We start from the raw sequence: 18,701 nt of genomic DNA, 5'->3' as shown, positions 1-18,701 counted from the left end.
GTTTTATGTACTTTTCTGTACGTGTACAACATTTTATAGTAAGAGTTTACCACAGGATTATTCAAATAGTCTATTTGGTTTTACTTTTAGTAGCTCAGTATAGTCAAATAGCTTTTTCTGAATGCATCATCTTCTGTGTCTCTATACCTCTCAGATCATGACTGGAGCAGAGTCTGCATTAAATAGGTAATCACTGAATGAAAAATACCGTTATGGCAGTATTTTACAGCTCCTTGTTTCTGCCATTTTAGCTTGCTTTTCAGCGAGTGATAATAAATCGTGGTAATTGCTAAACTTCTCCCATATTTTCTCATGTGATAGTCGATTAAGCGATGTTCTAAAGAGAAAGCGACTGCCAAAACGAGGGCCAAGAAGGCCAAAGTATTCACCTCCAAGAGATGATGACAAAGTAGACAATCAAGGTAATTCCTTTGGTGACACTGTGGGGGTGGAAGGCAGAGGGCAAGATGGTACCAGTTAGAGACACGTATCTCACGAAAGCTGCTGATAGCTTTGAAGTACACCTGAGTTTACTCCGTGTTCTAAGTTGTTTCAGCTAATTCATCTCATAAGAACAGGAATGTTAAATTTCAGTTGGTTTTCATCAGTTACGCGAAAGTGGTTTAACCGTCATTCCCTTTTCTTCTCATAGCTAAAAGCCCCACCACTACTCAGTCACCTAAATCTTCTTTCCTGGCAAGCTTGAATCCAAAAACGTGGGGAAGGTTAAGCGCACAGTCCAACAGCAACAACATTGAACCAGCACGAACCGCGGGAGTCAGTGGTCTTGCCAGGGCTGCCTCAAAGGACACCATCTCCAATAATAGGTGAAGTGGGGGAATCATCTATTGCTTCTGTGCTTGGGATTAGCAAAACTGAGCATTATTTCAGTCAGCACGTGTATTGTATGGAGATGAAACATGGACACAGACCTTTAATTTATGCTCAGTAGTGGTATTGCTCAAAGATGAAGTAGATTTCTCAGTTCTTGAACTCCGTGCCTGGCTTTGTCCTGAATTTCAATCTTACATCTTAAAACATGTTTCAACATTTCTCGTTGGGAGTTGTAGACGTTCAAAACCAAGTAAATTCTCCCTGTGGAACCTGTTCCTCAGTTTTATTCTAGACAAGTAAAAGCTGGCATTTTCTGCATGCACACACAGACACGCACACACACACTCATCTGCTTCTCAGATCCCCTTCCTCTACCCTTTACATTAGGACTTAAAGATCTTAGAGTAGAGGTCGGTTGGTTGGGCTTAAGAAATTTAGAACTGTATCAGCTAAACTGTTTCACACACCAATTTGTGGCTATTAACAATTATTTCTTAAAAACCCTCTAGAGTTGTTCTTTTGACTCTGGATGTAGCACGCCAACATGGATTATTTCCTCTGCAACCAAGAAATTTTTAAAAATCAGATTCCACTGGCAAAGACACAGGCTCTTTTTGTTTGGTTGATTGGTTGCGTTGGTTATTGTTTTTCTGAATTTCATTTAATAATAATTAAGCACGTGTATTTCTAAAGCCATCAGAATTTGTAATTTAAGCAGCGAGGTTTCAGTTAATTGTACATCTAACAGGTGCATGTTTCTGGTCTATAGTTCTTTACCTCACCTCTCCAAGGAACACAAATAAAGGACAAAGCAAGTGTGTCTGTACCCAATGAAACAGTCATGTCAAGTTGTTATCAGGCGAATAGTTAGGAAGGAAACTATTAATGTGGTAGAGTTCCAGGGAGTTAGAACTTTTTGTATATGTTTCATGTCATGACCTGAAATATATTTTAAGTACCTGTGCATTTCTCTAGTACACCTTAACCCATTTTCAAAATGACACTTAAATTTGGTTAATATGGAATCTGAGTTCATGAATCTATAAGCATAGGCCCAAAAGGGTTTTTTAAAAATGTAGCAGCAATTTGCCTTTGGGTAGTTACAGTCGAAATCCTTTTTGTACACTGAGACTAAATTTAATATCTTGTTTTTCCTTTGTGCAGAGAAAAAATTAAAGGTTGGATTAAGGAACAAGCGCATAAATTTGTAGAACGTTACTTCAGTTCTGAGAACATGGATGGAAGCAACCCTGCACTGAATGTCCTTCAGAGACTTTGTGCTGCGACCGAACAACTCAACCTCCAGGTACCGCGTTGGGTGCACCTTGCTGGTCCTTCACAGTCTCTTTTGGCATCTCTTCTGTCTTCCTGTTCCTCCCTTGATGACTCTCTGGCTTTCCACGCATTTGCTGTCCTAGATCAACTTTTTAGCTAGACATGTACCTCTAGCACTGACGTTTCTGTAACGAGTCCCTTGACTTTCGTGCTTCATCATTTTATCATTAACGGTACTGGGAAATCTCTTCCTTGACTTTGTTCTCTTCACAACTCGTATTTCTTGACAAAAGAAGAGACTCGAGAAATGTCCCTTGAGTATATCTCCTCAACTCTGGGTATTAGAGTGGATGGGACCCTCCCTAACCTAACTGGGTCTCATAGTAGTTGAAGAGGGAGGTTGAATAAACTGTTTAAATTTCATCTGATTCTTAGCCTTTTTACATTTTTTTGTGCACCCTGAGCAATTTGAGTAGTACATGTTTTGCAAGAAATTGTCCATTTCATCTAGGTTTTAAATGTATTAATTTAAAGCCACACTTCATATTCTGTTTTACTCTTCTCCTTCTGGTGTTCTCTTTACCCCTCAATTTATATTCTCATTGTTTGTCTTTATTTATTTTGTTTGTTTTACATCGGTTGAGTGTGAGACTTTTCTATGTTAGTAGTGTGGATGCCGGTTAAGATCGTATTTTCCAAGGATCTACCAAGAATGCATCACTTCCCCTGCCTTCTTTTTTAAAGATGTTGAGAATGTATTCTGTTCCTTTGGGGGAAGTGTAAATTGTGCATTTAGTAAGGACTGTTTAAATCAACATAGAAATACTCTTCCCAACTCTTGCAGGTGGATGGTGGAGCTGAGTGCCTTGTAGAAATCCGTAGCATAGTCTCAGAGTCAGACGTTTCATCATTTGAAATCCAGCATAGTGGATTCGTGAAGCAGCTGTTGCTTTATTTGACATCTAAAAGTGAAAAGGATGCTGTGAGCAGAGAGATCAGATTAAAGAGATTCCTTCATGTATTCTTTTCTTCACCAGTAAGTTGTCTATAATGCTTGTGTATGTTATTACGGGAATCTTTGCTCACTAACGTGTGTATTTTCATCTCCGTGATTTCCATTAGGTGCTGGTCAAGATACTCAGGTAAAGCTTCTAGCTTCTGATACACAGTTGGATTCCTTGGTCTTTTATAGATCACATACACTAGTAAAGCAACAGAATGGTGATTTAATGGTGCAAGTGCCACAGTTTTTATGATCCGCGTTATCCTGAGTCTTTGTTTTTCCTGTAAGCCCAGTCGTTAATAGTAGTCTCTCACTTGTGAACGTGTTTATGCTCAATATTTGTTTTTAAGGGGCGCCTGGGTGGCGCAGTCGGTTAAGCGCCCGACTTCAGCCAGGTCACGATCTCGCGGTCCGTGAGTTCGAGCCCCGCGTCGGGCTCTGGGCTGATGGCTCAGAGCCTGGAGCCTGTTTCCGATTCTGTGTCTCCCTCTCTCTCTGCCCCTCCCCCGTTCATGCTCTGTCTCTCTCTGTCCCAAAAATAAATAAAAACGTTGAAAAAAAATTTTTTAAAAAATATTTGTTTTTAAACATACTGTAGTGGAAATACAGTAAACATAGCTATAGACGTAAGATAGAGTGGACATTTCCATTTTGCATCTAAAATACAGTATTAACAGTTGTATTCGAGAGTACTTAGTCACCACTTACAATCTGGATTACAAGAGCAGAGGCCACAAAGAGGCCCCCCTACCTTCAGCCTCAGTGGGTAAGAGCAAGAATGTATCTATTCTTGGACAATATTGACTTAACATCATTCTACTTGTTGACAACTACTTGAGATAAGGCATCCCTGGAGATGTCTCTGGATCTTCTGTGTAGTAGGGCTAAGGATGATTCTGTGTGTTAGTGGAAACTACTTCACTATGCCTTCCTTTCAGTGTTTGTAGTCATTTTGAGCATTTCTTGTTTTATTTTTTCAAATTTTAATTTTTTTATTTAGTTGTTAGTTTTGAGAGAGAGAGCGCGAGGGAGCGGGGGGAGGGGCAGAGAGGGGGGAGAAAGAGAAGCTCAAGCAGTCTCCATGCCCAGCATGGACCCCAATGTGGGGCTCCATCTCACCACCCTGGGATCATAACTTGAGCCTAAATGAAGAGTTTGCCACTTAACTGACTGAGCCACCCAGGCACCCCTCTTGTGTTGTTTTAACTTGAGCTACCGGAAGCAGAGTTGGTATTTGTTAGAGATGCATTAGATGTGTAGCAATACTGGATGTGGTTTTATACTATGCCTAAGATTATGTACAGGTAGATATGTAATCTCTTACCTGAAACTCCTTGGGGCTGGATGGTTTTCACAAGTTCTTCAATACAGTACATAGATATTACCTGATATCCCAGTGGATAAATGACACTCCACACACATTAAATGTTTTTGCAGCAAAGCATGTGAATATTCCTACTAAATAAACGTAAAGACTGCAGATAGCCTTGTGTCTGGGTCAGGTTTCACCACCACACAAGTTGTGTTTTCAAGCCCTTTGGACCTAGGAACTAGGAATAAAGGATTGTGGACCTGCACATAAAGCGTCTCTATTTTGAAATAATTTATTTGGAAGTAACCATTCCAACCAAATGTATCAAGAGATAAAAGAGAATAAATGAATGGTTCTCTTCTGCAAAACTGCCTGTTAAAAAATTTTCTTGTTGAGCAGTGTTCCATTTTCAGGAGGCCTTGCTTAACCGATTGGTTTATTTATAACTTCAGCTTCCTGGAGAAGAGCCCATTGGAAGAGTAGAACCAGTGGGTAATGCACCTTTGTTGGCATTAGTTCACAAGATGAACAACTGCCTCAGCCAGATGGAACAGTTTCCAGTCAAAGTACATGACTTCCCCAGTGGGAATGGGACAGGAGGCAGGTAAGAATCATGGCTTGGGTGTGCCCTTGCCATTGGACTTTGTGCTTAATTTTGTTGAGGTAAAGTGGCAAGAGGTCTGGTAATATCTTCCATCTGCCCAAAGACCATTTGGTTGTAATGGCTAAAGAAAAATACTTTTTATATTTAAAATCCACCCCTTGTGTTTTTTAAACATGGTGTTTTGGAAATCTGTAACCCAATGACTGTGTTGGCAACCTGTAATAAGCTTAGTGTTCCATTACTTTAATCTAGAATGCTTCTCCGTGAATTTTACAGGCATGGATGATAAAATATTTGCATTCTGTGCAGTATTGTGATTTCCTGTGTGATGTGATTGTACCTTTGATGGGTTTTAACAAATAAGTTTATTTTGGAGTTTTCTTGTTTTAATAAAACTTTCTATTTTTTTCTATAATATAGTACTTTTACTGGACTCATGAAGTGCTACAGAAAGAATTCACTGTAAAGGTTCTTTATTGTATTTTATGGAATGTTACAAGGTTTCTAGAATGTCATGACTGGAAGCATACAAAATAAGAAATTAGTTTGGTTGTTTTGAGTTTATTTATTTTGCGAGAGAGTGCGAACATGTGTGCGCAGGGTAGGGCCAGAGGGAGACAGAATCTCAAGCAGGCTCCGTGCTACCAGTGCAGGCCCCATACGGGACTCCATCTCAGGAACTGTGAGATCATGACCGGAGCCAGAAAGCAAGAGTTGGATGCTTAAGAACTGAGCTCCCCAGGTGCCCCTGGGATCAGTTTGGTTTAAAAATACACAGTCTGATGTATTTTGAAAGCATTTAAATTTGTGATTGAATTAAAACAATATGCATTACTGGATCAGATAGAGGGAGCAGTGTGGGCTAGAGCTTTTTCTGGCTTTGAAAATTAATATAGAAAGTGGTATTCGGTTTTAATCATCCTACTGGAGGATTTTATGAAACAAGGGGGCATCTCATCTATGCCTGAGAAAACCATGACGTTTTTCATTTTCACCCAGATTTGTGTAAAGTGTGTATGTTTACATATGTATCCGTTTAATGCAATATTCCTCTCCAATACCCCAGTTTGCATGCCTTCTGGAATCTTAAAGAGAACTGCATTTTAAGCCTGCCTGTGTCTTGATGTTGTCAGCCCTTTTTCAGAAATGAGCGATTAATTCTCATTTCCAGGGTCAGACTGGTGTGGCTCTTGAACTGCTTCATTCAAAAGAATATAGTGAAGTAAATTGTAAAGGGTAGTTTTTAAAGTAATTTTGTAGCAGAAGCATTTGAAAGCAAAAAAGGGCTTTTTCTTTTGTTTTTAAATCCATAGAATTTAGTTAGGCAGTGGCAAAATACTGCGGAAGTGAGCATGCACAGTGGTTGCGGAATGTTTATTCTAGAGAAATGGCTAAATCTCGGTGGGGAGGGATTTCTGCCCGCTTGGATTTATGGTAGGACAGAGAATGATGATTTAATGTTCTCATATGCGTGCATACACACCCTCTTTTATTTCTTACTTTAACAACTTTACTAAGTAAGTCAAAGTGCTGACTTCACTATTTACATAACTGGTAAGTAAGTGCTTATTTTGTGCCTTAAAAAATGCAGTTTGTATTATCTTGCTTTTGTGTGAATTATTATGTTGATTTTGAAAATAATAGAATAACTTTTTTTCACAAATTATCTTGAGCTTTTCTCTCAACAGAGGATCACAGGCTTTAAAATTTTTCAACACCCATCAGTTAAAATGCCAGTTACAAAGACATCCAGACTGTGCAAATGTGAAACAGTGGAAGGGTGGGCCTGTCAAGATTGATCCCTTGGCTTTGGTACAAGCTATCGAGAGATACCTTGTGGTCAGAGGTACTTTCCCTATATGTGTGTTTTGTTTCCATACGTACATGTGGGCTGGGAATATTGGGGGATATATAAATGATTTCCCTTGTATTACTACTTCTGTTCAAACCTAGCTTCAGGAACTCGGCTTCCCATCATTTATTTAACACGTAGTATGTGGAAATGTGGTAAATTTCCTAGGAGCTGACTGCTTACAGTCAGCTGGAATGTAATGTAGTGGGAATGGCATTTTGTATGTGACCGTTTTCTTGAATCCTTCTGTTTCATAGGTCAAGGTGTAGTATACACGTGTTTTTCTAAGAGGATATTAGTTTAACCGGTATATGTGGGCCCTGGCATATAAAGTTGCTAGAAATTTAACAGCCTTCTTGCATCCTTAGGGTATGGAAGAGTAAGAGAAGATGATGAAGACAGTGATGATGATGGCTCTGATGAGGAAATAGACGAGTCTCTGGTAAGGTGCTGTTCTCACCATGTTGTGGTGGATGAAGTTCAGGGCCTGTAGCTTAACTGGATTTTCTTTTGCTTCATTTAGGCTGCTCAGTTCTTAAATTCAGGAAATGTGAGACACCGGCTACAGTTTTACATTGGAGAACACTTGCTCCCGTATAACATGACTGTGTATCAGGCAGTCCGACAGTTCAGTATACAGGCTGAAGATGAAAGGGAGTCCACAGACGATGAGAGCAATCCTCTGGGAAGAGCTGGTATTTGGACAAAGACTCATACAATATGGCAAGTAAAATGACTTCGTTCGGTTTTCATCAGCTTTGTTACTGTTTGTGTGTTTTGGGAATTCATATGAATGGCTGGCCTAAGTAAGGGGAGGAGACCCAAATCCTACATTTTATTGTCAAAAGCCACTTCAAATACTTTGCATGAATGCCTACACGCATGCACATACGTATGTGTGTGCTTACCTTCGTTATGTCTACTAGAAAACGTGTTTGTTCAAGGGCAGTAATCCTAGCTTACATCACCTTTTTAGATTCATTTCAGATCTTTAAATAAGACAGAAACATCTCCATAAGATGAAGTTCCTTTGGGTGATGAGCAGCTTGGCATCTTTAAGCCCTTAGAGGCACTTGGATGCAGCTTCCCACATTGTGAATGAATGTCTGCTACTTACATTTAATTAAAGAGATCTGTTCTCCCCTGGACCACCCCCGGAGTTCCTCAGGTGGCCCCTCCTGGGAATGTGGTCTATTTGTGGTCTCTTTTTGGAAGCGGTGCCGTTGGTAATTCTCCAGACCCAGAAGTCAAGAGAAACTGGATAGATCTTAGAGTTCTAGAAACTCCAGTGTCTGTGGGTCACCCTTTGGCCCCTGTAGAACAGTTTTGATTCTTAAGATCTACATTTAGTTTACATACTCTCCAATCGATTTAGGTACAAACCCGTGCGAGAGGATGAAGAAAGTAATAAAGATTGTGTTGGTGGTAAAAGAGGAAGAGCCCAAACAGCTCCAACGAAAACATCCCCCAGAAATGCAAAAAAGCATGATGAGTTATGGCACGGTAAGTTCGTGCAAGGAACGGGAAAACCCATCGCCATGGGGCAGTAGACTTCTTGTCCTGATTTATACCTAGCAGTCAAATCTTTATAATTTAGAAAATACAAAATTACCACAAATGAAAAATTAAGTGTCTGCAAAATTAAATTTGGAAAGAAAATTGGAAAAGACTCAGATACTCTTTCCATGAAAAATTTGTTTTCATGAAGGCTAAAACACATTTCATTAGCAGAGCACATTTACTGAAGAAGAGACTGATCGTGGTCAGGCAGGCCCTTCATTTTCATCATTTATTGTACTCTAACAGTTCTAGAAGAAATGAAAAGTTTTGCCAGGTAATACGATGACTACTGAATGGAGTAGCATCTCCCAGTCTGAGCTCTTTTCTTTTGTAGTATTTCTTTCCAGTCTACATGTGCTTGTTCACCGCCCCCCCCCCCCCAACCCTCCACGTTTTTTCTGTGGTAGTGGCAGTGCCTCGGGGCATTGGCTGCAGGGTCGTTGCACAGAGACCATCCCTATTAGGGATTTCCAAACTAAATGGTGTCAATTGCTGAAAATTTCTCTGGTCCTCAGAAATAAGGACGTTGTAACAAATGTTTTTGGGGTTCGTTGTTGCTGTGGTTCTCCCCCCCGCATCCTCCCCCACAACTAAGTTCTTTTTTAAAGGGTTTATATTTTGAAATTTTTATTTCTGTGTTTTTGGTGTTAGAAATTGCCCTTTGTTTTCTGTAGTGATAATGTTGTGATTTTGATTCCTGTGCATGGTAACAAAGTAAATGGCAACAGTCCACACCCCCACAACCCCCTTCCCCACCATGCTGCTACTAAGTGAAATCTAAGAAGAAAAGCATCCTAGATCCCCTCAGAAATCATCACAGTCTTTTCTATCCTAAGCCTCGAATTAAATAACCAAATCTCTTATAGATTTACAATTGGGAGTGTTTGTCTATTTTACATGGCCATTTTAAGCTGGATATAAAAATTAAAAATCCAAGAAATTTATATCTGTGAATTTAAATTTACACATTTTTCCTTTTGTCTTTATTCTTTCCCAGCTATTTTATTATTAGCTGTTGTTTCTGTTGAAAGAGGAAATGCGTATGAGTCAGTCAGTGTTTATTTTGATATGGGAGGCAAGTGAAATTCTTATAAGCCTGGATGATTTTGGTATAAGATAAGAGGGAAAAAATGTTCAAGCTATCAATACCCTAATAAGATACCAAACATTACATCTTCACAGCTTGTGCTTACTATTTTAGGTGTGATAAGGTGACACCAGTGCCACTGGCATAGCCTTTGTAACCTCGGTCAAACTTAACTTTGATCTTTTGCCCTCTAGATGGAGTGTGCCCATCGGTAGCAAATCCTTTAGAAGTTTACCTCATATCCACGCCACCTGAAAATATAACTTTTGAAGACCCGTCATTAGATGTGATTCTTCTTTTAAGAGTTCTACATGCCATCAGTCGATACTGGTATTACTTGTATGATGTGAGTAATGTGGCCCGCTGATGATGGTTCCCATGGTGTGGTGTTCACGGCACACTACCCATAATTTTCTGTCTAGTAGTTGATGAATTTAATTTCTGTTGTACTAGAAACAGAAATAATGATTCGGTTAAATGCAGGGATCATAGCCCAGTGAAATACAATTTATTCACAGTGGGAGCTTCTCCCCCACTTTTTTTTTTTTTTTTATGTGTATTTACTCTTTTTTGAGAGAGTACAAGCTGGGACAGATCAGGGACGGGAAGGACAGAGGAGCCTGACAGCAGTGAGTCCAGTGGGGGGCTCAAAGTCACGAACTGTGAGATCATGACCCGAGCTGAAGTCAGACGCTCAACCAACTAAGCCACCTAGGCGCCCCTCCCCCACTTTTCGTTGCTGGCCTATATTTTGGATTAATGTTTTCCTAGCTGTAACTTTATTAAGGTAGGCTGCAACAAGAAATATGAATGTGAATTTACATAGGTAAAATTCTTTCTCCATTAAACAGAAGTTACATTTGTCTAAGTTAAAGTACATATTAAGTAAAAAATGAAGTGAAAGTTAAGTACTACCTTTGATATTTATACAATACAAAGCAGAATGAAGGAATTGGCCTCGCGTGAGCGTTAGCTGCCGCATCAGTGACTGGGACAGTACTGGTGCCCTGTAGCAGTTCGGCCATTCCGCTGGGCATTGTAGAAGTTGTCATTTAGATTGGGACACTCCTGTGGAAAGCTGTGTATTGTATGTTGGGAACCGGCTGGAATCCAGGCACTCTGGGTACATATTTGCAGGTAAAGAAAGAGTTAGTGGATATAATCCTAATGTTTTCCTGCATGCAGACCTTTTTGTTTTTGGGTTTTTTTTTTTTTTTTTTAACATTTTACAGAATGCAATGTGCAAGGAGATTATTCCAACTAGTGAATTTATTAACAGTAAGTTGACAGCAAAAGCCAACAGGCAGCTTCAAGATCCTCTAGTGATCATGACCGGAAACATCCCAACATGGCTGACTGAACTGGGAAAAACCTGGTAAGACGATCATTTCTGAAACGGCGACTTTGGGAGTGTTATCGTTGTGTTGGTCTTTATACATTTTGTCACAGAAGCATAGTCTTTGATGAACCTGTTTAAATGTGTTTAAGTGACGTTATCATATCTGATGACAGCTTGCTGAATATTCAGTGGCTCTAGCATCCAGAGGAGGCTAGCTGGGGCTCGTACGAGATCTTTGTGGCAGTGTGTATCTATGTGTGTGAAATAGGAAAGTACACAAGGATCGTTAAGGAGATTAAAATCCCCTGTCATCACAGAATGGGGACTCCACAGGTATAGTCAGTTGATTTTTCTGTGCCTGTTTGGGCCCAGACTTACATTCTCAGAGACCATAGAACTGCACTGATCGGTATGATAGTCGGTAGCCACACACAGTTGTTTACATTTAGATCAATTAAAATTAAGTAAATTAGAAATTAGTTTTTAGTCCCGCATAGCCACGTCTTTATGTGGCTACCTGTATTGGACAGAACAAATGTTGAATATTGGGGTCTTCAAAGGAAGTGCTTTTAGCCACTCTGTGTCAAGAACTACCAAAATCCTACATCATGAAGCAATAGAATCTGTATTACTGTAGGGTTCATTCGTTGGAAATCAGCATGGCCGTTTGGCATGCTTGAGTGACTTAGAAATGCCAAAGCTGGGAGGAAAATCGTGAGCTAGTAAAGCCATTATCTATTATTTGTGTATATGTGGTATGGGGATGGGATGGCAGTGAAATGTGACCAGGCTTAAAACTATATTTTAAATTTAAAATTTCTCTAGTCGTGTTATGCGTCCTGAAGGTCTTTGGGTAGATCAAAGATAATCTTGAATAGACCTGATATGATATGAATAGTTGGATTTCAGATTTCACAGCAAAAAACTACTTAATACGTTATTACTTGATCACTTAGACATTTCATAAAAGAATTATGAAAATTGTTCAAAATTAGTTTGCCTAGACCATTTTTGGTTATGTTTACAGTTATTATTCTGTATCGTATTAAAACTTGTTTCTAATACAAGGGTTTGTATGGTTTCTGATTCTAATTCAGATCATCTGTATCGCATCTTTTTACAGCCCATTTTTCTTCCCTTTTGATACCCGGCAAATGCTTTTTTATGTAACTGCGTTTGATCGGGACCGAGCGATGCAGAGATTACTTGACACCAACCCAGAAATCAACCAGTCTGATTCTCAAGATAGCAGAGTTGCACCTAGATTGGATAGAAAAAAAGTAAGTTTCTCCCCCCAGATATTCAAAGGTAAACCAAACCGGCCTTTGGAAAGTAATGGGGAAACTAGAAATGGGGTGCACCTGAACGTGCCTGTTGGCACAGGGCCGTAGCTCAGCCACAGCCAGCTCTTGGCTTGTCTGATTTCTCACCTGGATGTTTTACTCTCAAGCTCTTGGAACTGGGCTCTTTGTGGTTCTTCTTCACCCGGCAGGTAAGAGTCCCTTCTTCCTGTTTCTGAAATAATTTCTGCAATTCTTTTTCCTCTCTTGTGCCAACAAAGAATCTCGTCTTCTCTTACTGAGGATTCTTTTCCTTTTTAAATTACGAACTCAAACTGTAGCCTCCCTTTTATAATTGATGCTTTATGCAGTAGGTAGAATTAATCAGATCCACTTTCTTCCCTTCACAAATCACTCTGATCAGAAATGACTGGAACAGGATTCATGGTGTAATTCCCAGCTCAAGCCCAGTCAGCCCCTGTGCTGCTGATCTCATTTTCCTGGGCTTCTCATCTTGGCTGCACATTCGTAGATCTGACCACACTGCTCTGAGCCATTCCTGCAGAGACCCCATCCAACATTGCTGACCCTGCACTGCCTTTTTATCTTCCTCTTTTGTGCTGAAGATTCTTACTCAGGTCTGTCCTTCCAAAACCTTTCACTCCAAGACTCATGAGAGCCATTAGTAATGACATTAGAAGAGGAGTTAGAAGGAATGAGAAGCAGAAACCAAAAAGTACTTTTTTTTTTTTTTTTAAGCTTTGCTATTTCTATTTTTACTTGTGTCATTAGGATTGAGTAAACAGTGGTGTTGGTGGGATTTGGAAATCTAGCAGGACCTCTCTTGTCCTCCTGAATCTCCTGAGTAGATGTTTGTAGTTTCTGCAGGTCGGAACCGGGAAGTTTCCGCTCACCTGTGTCACCAGCCACCCCCATACCTATTTCTCCATTACGTCAATGTACGTGTGCCTGGGGGGTGGTTCATGCAGCTGCAGCCCTGACTTGCACTGGTCTTGGGCAAGGTCACAGAGATCCTTTCTTCTCCACCTTGAATTTTCTGAACCTGTCGTGGGTTCAAGAGGACACTTCCCATGTAGCCTCGCTGTCTGTGTTTGTAGCCGTGCGGCCACTCTCTTACCCTTTTCTGAGGCGTGCTTTAAAGAAACAGTTAAAACAACCAAATTGATTTTTTTTTTTTTTTTTTTTTGCACTTCGATAAATGCCACCTGTTTATTATAGTGTAATATGAGTCTAGTTTCTTCACCCTTGTTCTTTCGTTCTTTTTTTTTTTTTTTTTTTTTTTTTAGCGTACTGTGAACAGAGAGGAGCTGCTGAAACAAGCCGAGTCTGTGATGCAGGATCTGGGGAGCTCGAGGGCCATGTTAGAAATCCAGTATGAGAATGAGGTGAGCTTATGAGTGTTGACGCTTTTCAGCTTCATTTGTGCTTTCGTAAGAGTTTGTTGGTCCTCTGAAATTCTAAAAGACGGTTGGGAAATTTATCTGGAAACTGGAGATGTGCTCTGCTGGTGATCTAAGCTCTCCATTTTCCAAAGTTCAGTTGTATATTAAGAGAGAGTTTTTATTCTTGCCTAAGAACAAATGTTTGTGCGGTTGTTAGGTTGATAAAGTGAAAGAGTGTTTTAAGCCGTATCTTTCAGAATGTTTGAACTGCCTTTTTAAAAATTTACATTTACCGAAATAGATAACCTATGTAATAAATGCACACTTTTAACACGTCCAGTTCTAATTGTACAAATTCTCGTGGCCAAATGTACACACCCCACCCCCACCCCCAGGCAACCATTGATTGGTCTGTTTTCTGTCCCATAGTTTTGTCTTTTTCACAGTGCAGTAGGCAGTGGACACCTGTGGTGCGTAGCCATTTGTGTCATTCTTCTAACACTTAGTGCGTAGTGCTTTTCAGATTCATCCTGTTGTTCCATATATCAGTTTGTTTCCTTTTATCACTAGTATGAGTTTATGGTAGGGATATCTCACAAAATGTTCAATCACTAGGGGATGCACATTTTAGTTTCCAGTTTTGTTTTGTTGGTTTTTTTTTTAGTTTCTTTATCTTAGAGAGAGCGTGCGAGTGCGCACGGGTGGGGCAGGGGCAGAGAGAGAGGAAGAGAGAGCATCCCAATCAGGCTCCGTGCCGTCCACGCAGAGCCTGACGCAGGGCTCAAACTCACAAACCGTGAGATCATGACCTGAGCCGAAATCAAGAGTCAGGCGCTCAACCAACTAAGCCACCCAGGCACCCCTAGTTTCCAGTTTTTGATACTTCTGAATAATGCTGCTATGAACATTTGTGTACAAGTCTTTGTAGACCTAGGTTTTTTTTTTTTTTTTTTCTCGTGGGTGAATAGTTCAGGGATGAATTGATAAGTTATTTAGTAAGACATGTTTTTTTTTAATTTTTTTTTTCAACGTTTATTTATTTTTGGGATAGAGAGAGACAGAGCATGAACGGGGGAGGGGCAGAGAGAGAGGGAGACACAGAATCAGAAACAGGCTCCAGGCTCTGAGCCATCAGCCCAGAGCCCGACGCGGGGCTCGGACTCACGGAGCGCGAGATCGTGACCTGGCTGAAGTCGGACGCTTAACCGACTGCGCCACCCAGGCGCCCCAGTAAGACATGTTTTTACTTGATGAGAAACACCAAACTGTTTTCCAAAGTAGCTTTGCCATTTTCCATTCCCACCAGCGATGGAGTGTGTAAATTTCAATTGCTTCACATACTCACCAGCCCTTGGGTACTGTCTTTTTAATTTGGGGTATTTTGGTGGGTTTGTAGTGATGTCTTAATGTGTTGTATTTGCACTTTTCTGAAGATTAATGATATTTTCATTCCCGTTTGTTTCATTGGCCACTCATGCATGTTCTCTGGAGAAGTGTCCCAAGCATTCTGTCCACTTTTTCATCATTGGGTTTTATGATTAAGTTGTTGAGTTTTTCATTACTCTGGACACAAGTTCTTCATGAGATAGGTGTTTAGAGATATTTTCCAGTTTGTACTTCATCTTTCAGTTTCCCCGTGAAAGGTCTTTGGAAGAGCAGAAGATTTTAATTGTGATAAAATCCAATTCATCAATTCTTCTTTTCTAGTTTGTGCTTTTATATATCCCAGGAAATTTTCCCCTGACCCTCAGATTTCGACCTTGTTAAACTTAATTATTCTAATAACTTAAAAATTTTTTTTAATATTTATTTTATTTTTGAGAGAGAGAGCGCGTGCACACGAGCATGAGTGGGGGAGGAGCAGAGAGAGAGAGAGACACACACACACAGAATCCAAAGCAGGCTCCAGGCTTTCAGTACAGAGCCTGGCATGGGGCTCAAACTCAGGAGCCGCAAGATCGTGACCTGAGCTGAAGTCAGCACTTAACCGACTGAGCCACCCAAGCACCCCAGTTGTAATAACTTTGTAATACATCACTTAGGATTCCAGGGCTTGGGAAGCTTTTCTATAAAGGGCCAGATTCAGGTGGTGTGGGCCCTGCAGCCTCCCATCACCGCTACTCAGTTTCGCCTTTGCACAAGCGTGAACGTGGCCACAGACAGTACGTATACAAATGTGCCTGGCCATGTTCCAATAAAATTTTGTCAGTGAAGTTTATAGTTCATACAATTTTCACATGTTGTGAAATATTCAAGATTTTTCTATCAACCGTTGAAATTGTAAAAACCATTCTTAGATTGCAGATTGTACAAAACAGGAAGTGAGCCAGAGGTGCAGTTTACTGATCTGTGTTGTTAGACAGTCGTGTCGGCTGTGAAAGAAGATGGTTTTACTTCCTTTCTAATTTTTGTCATTTATTTCTTTTGAGATGCTTTTAAACAGCCAGGACAGTACACCAAATACTTATTTTCTGTCTCTTTTTACCATGAAATACGGAGTTTCTTGGGGATACTTTCCTCCCTCTTTCCCCTAAATATTTTTAAGACAAAACTTCAGAATTTTCAGACTTCTGAAACTCTTAGAGACGTAAAATATCCAAACCTTCTATTACGCCAATTATTTCTAATAGCCAGTCTCTCTGCCTCTCGGTTTTCTTATCTATAAAATGTGGGTTATAGCACAATCTCTAATAGTCTACAGTATGACCTGTAGTATGCAAGTAATTTTAAGTATGACTTTGAATTTTCACTCATTTTCTTAAGCATTTTCATCTTCTCCTTAAGGCTCTTGAAAAGATAATTTGAGAGTCTTCGGTCATCAAAATTAAAACTCTAAGTACTTCTGTACTGGGAAGTATACAGCGCCCTAGTGATACAGGTTATAGCAGAGTTCAAAGGATTACAGAGGTCAAAGGATATTACGGTGTAGTTGGGAAGTCCTGGGACAAAGGTATACGGCCGATGAGTGATATAGGTGTCAAGAGAACGAGGCTTTCACACAAGGACAACTGTCCTGGGAGCCATGAGGACCAGTAGGCCATAGAGTTAGACCTTCATGGAAGAGAGTGGGAGCATTAAGGGACCAAAAAATAGTGTGGCTTGAGCAAAGGATTGGGCTTGGTGGTGTGGTAAGCAGCAGAAGTGAGTACCGGCTCCAGAAGTGATGGGGTGAGGGGACATTGGGGCAAGGCCTTGCATGCTGGGATAAGAAATTGGGATCGAGTTTTGATTCCAAGGTGATTGGGCCACTTGCTCAGAGGATACAGGATTTAGATGTTTACATGCCCACATTTCTTCTTCATAAAACTGCAAGACCTCTGCTCCAGCTCTGACTTCTTTTACCGAATTGATTTTAACATGCTTTCTACTTTTTTACTCCAACATACTGTTTTCTTGCCAGGAATGTCTTTCCTTTCCTCTCTCATCCTTTGTGCCTCTCTTCAAATTGCATCTTACATGGAGCCTAAACAAGTTCAGAGTAGCATCACATTGATCTGAGGATCATCAAGAATGAATTACTGATGCAGAAATCATGAGCTTATAATCTTCATGGATGGTCCTAACTACTGACGCTGGAAAAGATTCCAGGAGCTGACTTCAGTGGGGAACAGGGATTGGGAGGAGTACTGTCTTTTTAGATACAAAGGGTGTCAGGTCATAAATCCTATTCAACTATACAAGTATGCAGGTGACCTTTGGGAAGACTTCAGAGTAGCTCCAGAAGAATCCTAGTTCACAGTGTCAAATCAAAATGGCCCTAGCTTGAACAAGGATGATTGGTGAGCCAGGGAAGAACCAAACCCGTCTCTGGGCTCAGAGAGTCTTCAAAGCCTCAGGATTCGCTGGGGCTACGAATGACCAGCCTCTGGGGCGGTGAAGCATTAGGAGCATGGACTGTGGAGCCTGGTGCCAGCACTGACTGACCGTGACGTTGGGCACGTTATGTAAACTCCTCGGTGATGCCTCAACAAGTGTGTAAGAAATGGACCTTTTTCATCATGTTGTTAGAATGACTAAATGAGCTAAGGTGTGAAAAACACTCAGAACAGAACAGTGGCACATGGTAATTGCTGGTACATAAGGGTTAGCTTTTGAAAGAAAAAGACTCGCAGCACTTCGAGTAAGACAAGTTGTCAGAACTTGGTCTTCTCTGTTTTTATTTCTAAAGCTTTATGCTTTTCTTTCCTTTAAAGACAAATGAAGCAAAAGCAAACTCCCTACCTTTTTACTGGAGTGGCTGAGTAGAACAAAGATGCCTGAGAAGATCAGGTTGCGAACAGCAGCACGGTTGGCCAGCGCAGGGCTTGGGAAGAATTGCCAGAGCATCTTTTTCTTTCTTTCTTTTTTAATGTTTTTCTTTATTTTTGAGAGAGAGACAGAGCACGAGTGGGGTAGGAGCAGAAAGAGATGGAGACACAGAATCCAAAGCAGGCTCTAGGCTCTGGGCTGTCAGCACAGAGTCGGACGTGGGGCTCGAACTCGCAAACAGCGAGATCATGACCTGAGCCAAAGTCCAAGGCCCAACCAACTGAGCCACCCAGGCGCCCCATGCCAGGGCAGCTTCGACCTGTTCCTTCCACCCTCACAGAGATTTGCTGTGGTGACGGGTTTATAGTGATACCCAGGCCACTTAATATTTTAAGTCTGTTTTGCCTTTAGAAAGAACAGTATTATTTGGATGAAGGAATTTGATCTGATTTGTGATTTCTCTTTCGCCTAGGATAATTACGCTAAAGGGAGAAAAAGTTAAGCAGCTCTAAACTGCCCTCTGGTGGATGTCAGATGTTACTGCAGTTTTTTCTTTTCTCTGCTTCTCTTTTTTCCCCTTCTTCCTCTCCTCCACTACCCAGTATTCAGTGAAGAACAAAACATACAAAATTCCTACCATCTCAGAACTTTGTTCAGTTTGGGAAGGCCAGTACGCACTTCCTTATTACATATTATTATGTAATAATTATTATGTTAATATTATTAACATATGTATATGTTAGGCCGCGTGATGAAGAAAAATCTAAATGAGATGGATCACGATGGGGAAGGGAAAGGGTGGCCCAAGAGGACCTTTGAGCACAGGTGAGCCATTACCATTTAGGGAAGGGTGTGTCTAGCAAAAGAACTGAGAAGCAAAAGCCCTGACACGGAGACCTGGCCT

The 18,701-nt window shown here is 40.7% G+C and overlaps 1 protein-coding gene across 18 annotated transcripts in view; it reads left to right on the top strand.

Moving 5' to 3' along the window:
* TRIP12 (thyroid hormone receptor interactor 12) overlaps window positions 1-18,701 on the top strand; it is a 140,117-nt gene that overhangs the window by 109,143 nt on the left and 12,273 nt on the right. For 13 of the 18 annotated variants that reach the window (XM_019838808.3, XM_019838807.3, XM_023259786.2 and 10 more), the window contains 13 exons: window positions 322-422; window positions 653-827; window positions 1,999-2,140; window positions 2,954-3,145; window positions 4,877-5,028; window positions 6,702-6,874; window positions 7,249-7,322; window positions 7,404-7,603; window positions 8,256-8,383; window positions 9,722-9,873; window positions 10,760-10,902; window positions 11,990-12,146; window positions 13,454-13,552. In XM_019838808.3, the coding sequence (XP_019694367.1) occupies window positions 322-422; window positions 653-827; window positions 1,999-2,140; window positions 2,954-3,145; window positions 4,877-5,028; window positions 6,702-6,874; window positions 7,249-7,322; window positions 7,404-7,603; window positions 8,256-8,383; window positions 9,722-9,873; window positions 10,760-10,902; window positions 11,990-12,146; window positions 13,454-13,552 (1,888 nt within the window). The remainder of the gene's footprint in view (window positions 1-321; window positions 423-652; window positions 828-1,998; window positions 2,141-2,953; window positions 3,146-4,876; window positions 5,029-6,701; window positions 6,875-7,248; window positions 7,323-7,403; window positions 7,604-8,255; window positions 8,384-9,721; window positions 9,874-10,759; window positions 10,903-11,989; window positions 12,147-13,453; window positions 13,553-18,701) is intronic. The other 5 variants (XM_023259785.2, XM_023259784.2, XM_023259781.2 and 2 more) reach the window with 1 other exon arrangement.

Source organism: Felis catus, chromosome C1, assembly GCF_018350175.1.
Source record: "Felis catus isolate Fca126 chromosome C1, F.catus_Fca126_mat1.0, whole genome shotgun sequence".
NCBI classification, from domain to species: Eukaryota; Metazoa; Chordata; class Mammalia; order Carnivora; family Felidae; genus Felis; species Felis catus.
The sequence above is the reverse complement of the archived record's forward strand: the minus strand, read 5'-3'. Positions and strand labels throughout refer to the sequence as shown.